At 38.8% G+C, this 6,660-nt stretch overlaps 1 protein-coding gene across 3 annotated transcripts in view; it reads left to right on the forward strand.

Annotated features, from left to right (window-relative positions):
* SH3D19 (SH3 domain containing 19) overlaps nucleotides 1-6,660 on the forward strand; it is an 80,534-nt gene that overhangs the window by 66,330 nt on the left and 7,544 nt on the right. For all 3 annotated transcript variants that reach the window (XM_006884478.1, XM_006884479.1, XM_006884480.1), the window contains 2 exons: nucleotides 3,619-3,821; nucleotides 4,464-4,516. In XM_006884478.1, coding sequence (XP_006884540.1) covers nucleotides 3,619-3,821; nucleotides 4,464-4,516 — 256 coding nt within the window. The remainder of the gene's footprint in view (nucleotides 1-3,618; nucleotides 3,822-4,463; nucleotides 4,517-6,660) is intronic.

Raw genomic sequence — 6,660 nt, forward strand, 5'->3', positions numbered from 1 at the left:
AGTGACTAGGGTTAGGTGTGTTGGAGTCAATGAGATTGGCTCAGGACAGGACAGGCTTCAGAGCTGTTGTCTATAGGGTCACTATGAGTTGCAGGCAACTTGATGGCACATAACAACAACTGTTTTACCTTCAAAAAAGAAATACTCTTTACATTGTCCTTCTGTCTGTAGAAGGAAAGGGTCTGCATACTTGGAAAGGTGGAATGTCCCAGAAAGAGAGAACCATCCTTTACACAGTGATAGGCTAAAGATGACGAAGGTGGCACAGAATAGGACAGAGTTCATATGTGTTGTTCATAGGTCACTATGAGTCACTCTCAACAGCACATAATAACAACTCCCTTTTAAACTATCATTAAATATTAGTTTTATGTTGCTTTCTTACCTGTTGCAGTCTTCATGTGCTGTCTCATTTGTGCTTACCTCTTTTCTACTAATCTGCTTTTTTGTAACTTGGAAAAAATTTAGGACACATACATTGCTGATAGAGCCTCATTAACATAACACAGACTATTTCCAGATAGACTTAAATCCACAGGTGCAAGAATTAGGACCCCAGCATGTATTTTTAGGGGAACACAGGTCAACCTGTAATGTCATCTGGTGCTAAATATATAGATCAACATCTTCAGGTGTTGACCTACCAAGTAGTGATTCAGATGTTTTCATGGTATAAAGTGGGCAAACCTTATAGAAACATAAATCTTGTAAAAACTGCTTGGCGAGCTCTGGTGGCCTAGTGGCAGGAAACTGTAAAAACTGCTAGACACTTGTTTGTTTGTTTGTTTAGGTATTTTGTATTGTTTTCAAGAGTAACTAGGAGTGAGTGAGGGAAGAGTTAAATGAGAATGATTTGCCTTCATGTCTGAGGACCTTTCTGTGCATTTATATAGTCTTTTATGCATCATTGGAACTCCTTTGTAATTTAAAACACTGTCACAATGGAACTTTATATTATAGTTAAATGAGCAAATTAATAGGATTCACTACCTGCTGAAGACTGTAAACCTGTCTTTGAATAGGTCAGACATAAGGAGATGTTCCCAGAGGACGTTAGAAAATAAATGCAAAGGTTATCACAAATAAGAAAACTTCTGATGCTAGAATAGTTGGGTCCTGTCTCAGGTTCAATTTTTCTCCCATTTTTAAACAGTATTTACTGTGTCAGCAGGTTGAATTTAAAGTAGGCTTTCACAGCCGTTGATCCATTGACCTGACTTAAATCAGAATTTGATTGGAGTCAGGACCAACCTTTTTTCTTCCAGCAATTGCTTCTCCTTAGCCTGTTGCTATTGAAACCTTTCTAAAGCCTGTGTTCCTCAAATCGAAGGTTTGGTATTAAATCATGCCTTCCAGACACACAGTTTTATCTCTGCTCTTATCTTATTTGCAGTCACAATTACAGATCGTTTAAGGATCATTCCAATTCTCGGAAATGAAGACTTTTTAAAGGAGATACAAAAATCATTTTTAAAAACAGCGGTGTTAGGTAGAGGATTAAGTGGTATGAGATGATAGGCCGAGTTTCTGTTTCCTTCATGCCTTCTCCTAGTTTTGAAAAGCCGCTTGTTTGTACATTGAGCTCGATGATTGATTTGACATATATTGAGCACCTTCATGCTTCCCTAATACTTGTTGGGTTCTACCAGGGCAGTTTGATTTCCTCCCTTAGAATTAACTCTCCTTAACAATTAACTCTCCTTAACTCAACGCATTATGGTGTGGAGGTTCAGGCTGGGTTCTAGGTTGCTATTGCTTCTGCATACAAATCAGTTTGTCATCCTGTCATGATTTGTGTGTTGCTGTGATGCTGGAAGCTATCCCTCTCATATTTTAAATACCAGCAGAGTCACCTATGGTGAGAGAATATTGACTATACAATGGAACACACAAATTTATCTTGGGAGAAGTACAGACAGATGCTTCTTAGAAGTGAGCATGGTAAAACTTCAACTTTCATAGTTTGGAGAGGGGGGGCTCTAGTGGCCTAGTGGTAAGAAATTGTGCTGCCAACCCAGAGGCATACAGTTTGAATCCACGTGCTGCTCCCGGGAGAAAAAGAGACATTCTCCTCCCACACCATTTACAACCTCTGAAAGACTGCCTGAGAGTCAACTTGAGTTGGTTTCTACTGGACAGCACATAACAACACAACAAGAACAGTCCTTGGAGAAGGACATCATGCTTGGTAAAGTAGAAGGCCAGTGTGGCGAAAAGAAGACCCTCAGTGAGATGGATTGACTGCAACAATGGACGCGAACATAGCAGTGATTGTAAGGGTGGTTCAGGACCAGGGTCACTGTGAATTGGAGTGAACATGACAGCCACTGACAACAACAAGATACACATACATAGAAACTGGGGAGACTCTGTAACAGAGTAAACATGATGGACAAACCACAGTGGAAACTGATCGCTCATTGCTTGCCTGGGATCCATGTGACCTTTGTCATTTTGACCCTTTTTAAACTTTTCTGAGTGAATAGGGTCCGATTTTCAAAAGTTAAGTGTTATTGGTAGGTGCTGTTAAGCTGACGATGACCCTATAAATAATATGTCAGAACCTTGGTAGGGTATTTTGGGGTTTGAGTTTTTTTTTTTTGGGGGGGGGTTGACTTTTGGTGAGTTGATGTTTTTTGTTGTTGTTGTGTTTTGTTTTGCTTTTTATTTTTTGTGCATGTACTGGAGGAGATTGTCCCTCCTCCAGCAGAGCATCTGGTGGATTCAAACTGCACACCTCTGAGATTGCAGTGTAGCTTCTTGCCACTAAGCCACCAGAGCTCCCTAGAACCTTGTTTTATACTGCAGCTTCCTCACACTTTCCACCAGGCTGAGGCTTATTGCTGTAGTCACTGTGTAAATCCATCTCATTGAGGGCTTTTCTCTCTTTAAATGACCCTCCACCTTTCCCTGCATGATGTCTTTTTCCAGGGACTGATCCCCCCTGACAACACGCCCTAAGAATGTGAGGCATTAGTTTCACCACTCTTAACCTCTAAGGAGCACCATGGCTACACCTCCGCCAAGTCCGATTTGTTTGTTCTTTTAGAAGTCCATGGTAGGGGAGCTCTGGTGGCCTAGTGGCAAGGAGATGCAACTACAATCCCAGAGGCGAACGGTTCAAATCCACCAGATGCTCTGCCGGGTAAGGAGGGGCAATCTCCTCCTGTACCAGTCAGATCTGATTTGACGGTACACGCACACAAAAATAATAAAATAAAATAAAAAAAAAGAAGTCCATGGTATACTCAATATTCTTCACCAACTTTAAAACATCAATTCATCTTCCTTATTGGTTGTCCAGCTTTTACATATATTTGAAGCAACTGAAAATGCCACGGTTTGAGTCAGGTACACCTTAGTCGTTAAACTAACATTCTTGCTCTTTAGAACTTTAAAGAGGTACCTGACAGCAGATTTGCTCCTTGTGCAAAGTGTCTTGATTTCTTGACTACCATAGGTATTGTGAATACGAATAAATGTAGCTTATTCTTTTTCATGAAAACTTTAAAATTAGGGCTAATATGCTTGTTGAAAAAACAAGTATAGGTTTTTAAAGCACTTTAAAGATCAAGTACTCTCTCATTTAACCCACAAATAAGTTCTTTTTTTCCCCAGACGCTCAAAATGTGTTGCTCGGTTTGAATTTATTGGAGACCAGAGGGATGAGTTAAGTTTCACTGAGGGAGAAACCATTATTCTCAAAGAGTTTGTGAATGAGGAATGGGCCAGAGGAGAACTTCGAGACAGAACTGGGATTTTCCCTCTTAACTTTGTGGAGTTTGTGGAAGACCATCCTACTTCTGATACAGCTGTTTTAAGTGAGTATAGAGAATAGTTTCTGATTATTCCATTCCCCAATTTTTGTTGTTGTTGTGTACCGTCGAATCAGATGTGACTGGCACAAGAGGAGATTGCCCATCCTTCTCCAGCAGAGCATCTGGTAGATTCGAACTGCTCACCTTCGGGATTGCAGCACACCCATTCCCCAATTCTAATAGACCAAGTAATGGTATAAAGCTGTATAATAATCTGTAGTGCAATGATTTACAAAGTAGAAATAAAAATTATTTTAAAATGGTAATTTGTTTTACATAACCTTATAGAAGTAATCTCTCAGGTTGTTGATGTGGTTATTTTTTGTTTTGTTTTTCAGTAAATAGCAATAATTTTATTTCAGAAATGCCAAAAAAGCATATAGACTTTTTTTATCATTGGAATAGTTTAATTTCTTTGATCATTTAAAAGCATATAGACTTTTAAATGGATCATAATGTTAACTAATACATTCTCCTTCACTTTAAAGTTAAAGAAACAAGCTTAAAGAGGATAGTACCAGACCAGGGTTATTACATACCAAATAAATGTGCAGTATGGCCTAGAATTCCACTTCTTCATTTTTTGCCCATAATTTTCTCCAATACTATATAAACTTTTTTTTTTTTTTCATTTTTATAATGTAGGCTCAAAGGTACCACTGAAGACCAAAAATGAAGATTCCAGCTCAAATTCTCAGGTTGGTCGTTTGTTTAAATAGAAAACTGTAGTGACAGCCAAATTTAACCTCTGGGTGAAATATTAATAATGACTCTCAAGAAGGTATTATTGAATCATTTTTCAACTCATATGGCCAAGGTTTGCAATAAATAAAATAGTTAATATCTTTATTATGTAGAGAGTTCGTAAAATGAATAAGAAAAGCACTTAGTTCCTGACAAAAGAAGTAAAAAAAAAAGACACATCCTTAGAGAAACCGTGACTAATGCTGAATAAGTACTTAACATTACTAGTAATTAAGGAACTTCTTAGTAAAGTATCAATAAAATGCCATTTATCCTATCCAGCTGATACCACTTGTCTTATTGAGCTGTGGTGCTGGAGAAGAGTATTGAATGTACCATGGACTGCTAAGAAAACAAACAGATTCATCCTAGAGAGGGGCATCATGCTTGGGAGGTTGGAGGGACAGCACAGGAGGGGAAGATCCTCTATGAGGTGGATTGATTCAGTGACTGGGGTAATCCGGATGGGTGTATCGGAGAGGGTGCGATTGGCATAGAACAGAGCGGGGTTTAGGGCTGTTGTACACAGGGTCGCTATGAGTCGCAAGCAACTTGATGGCACATAACAATAACAGCATGCCTCAGACAGCTGGACAATGAATAAACATGACCAAAAAGAAAAAAAAAATAATTTATGCCTTTGAGTTGTGGTGCTGGAGAAGAGAACAGTCCCACGGACTTCCAAAAGAACAAACATATATCCTGGAAAAGATGTGGCCAGAATGTTCTTTGGAGGCAAGGATGATGCAGCTTCATCTTTCATTCTTTAAACATGTAGCTAAGTGAGGCGATTCCTTGGAGAGGAACATCATGCTGGAAAAGATGGAATGTCAACAAAGGAGAAGAATACTCCACCACCCAAGATGGTTTGACACTGTGATTTCACCCACAGGTTCCGATGTCTCGGAGATAATGAGGACGGCACAGGATAGAACAGGATTCAGATTGGCTGTTTATAGGGTCTCTATGAGTTGTACTTGTCTAACAACAACAACATAACTCAGGGAGCCCTGGTGGCCTAGTGATAAGAAGAGAAAATTGCCCATGCTTCTCCTGAGGAGCAGCTGGTGTATTCGAACAGTGTGCCTTTGGGATTGCAGCAGAGTTTCTAACCACTAGATCACCAGGAGTTCCCCATATTCATTATCAGGAGAATGTTTTAAAGCCATGAAAAATTAGATTTATAATGTCTTAAGTGGAAAACAACATATATATATATATAGTAAGAAGAGCCTATGTAAAATTGTGTACATAGCATAATCACTAGTACATATTTATGTAAAAAGACTGGAGTTATGTATTTAAACTGTGAAAACGCAGTTGCATGGGTAGTGAGGGGTTTTTTTCCTTTCCCACTTTTCTACACATTTCTAAACTTGCCAGATGTTTAGGAACATTGTTTTAACTTTATTTTTTTTTAAAGAAAATTTTTATTTCATACTGGCTTACTTACAAAGTTCATATACATTGTTTTTCACATTAGATCTTTCCCATTTCCTTTACCCACCGCTACCACCACCCATCAAATTGTGCAACCCTATGATTACCCCCCACCGCTTCCCCCTTAGACCCTTATACACGTTTTACTAGTTATCTATTGACTTTGAGTGGAAAGTTCTAGAACAAATTGATTTTTGCATTCAACCATTCACACACATTTTGTTTTACTACGTTGATTACCATCCCCATAGCATGATAGCACTTTTTTCTACCTGCTCCTTTTGAATCTCATTTGCAGTCATCTTTCCAACCTCTTCCTTCCTGCTTTCTGAACTTTGCTCCTGGACATTTGTATTATTTTAATAATGGCATGGAAGGAAAGAAAATGAAAATGTTTACACTGTGTCTCGTTGATCAGTGCCACTAAAACAGAAATAATGTTGTTTCCTTAACAAACAAATCTGTTTTTTTCAATTTTTAGCGGTCTAGCTGTATAAACTCAGAACTTCAGCTCTCAGGGGACATTATGTCTAGAAAATCTCATCTCTTGGAGCTTCTGCTCCTGGGTGATCTTCATACAATTTGACATCCTTCTACACCCCTAACAGTCCCCTCCCCTCTCCTCCCCTCGCTTACTTTTTCATATCTTTTTTTTTTT

This window comes from Elephantulus edwardii, unplaced genomic scaffold (genome assembly GCF_000299155.1).
Source record: "Elephantulus edwardii isolate Elephantulus edwardi_28Jun2011 unplaced genomic scaffold, EleEdw1.0 scaffold00034, whole genome shotgun sequence".
Lineage (NCBI taxonomy): Eukaryota > Metazoa > Chordata > Mammalia > Macroscelidea > Macroscelididae > Elephantulus > Elephantulus edwardii.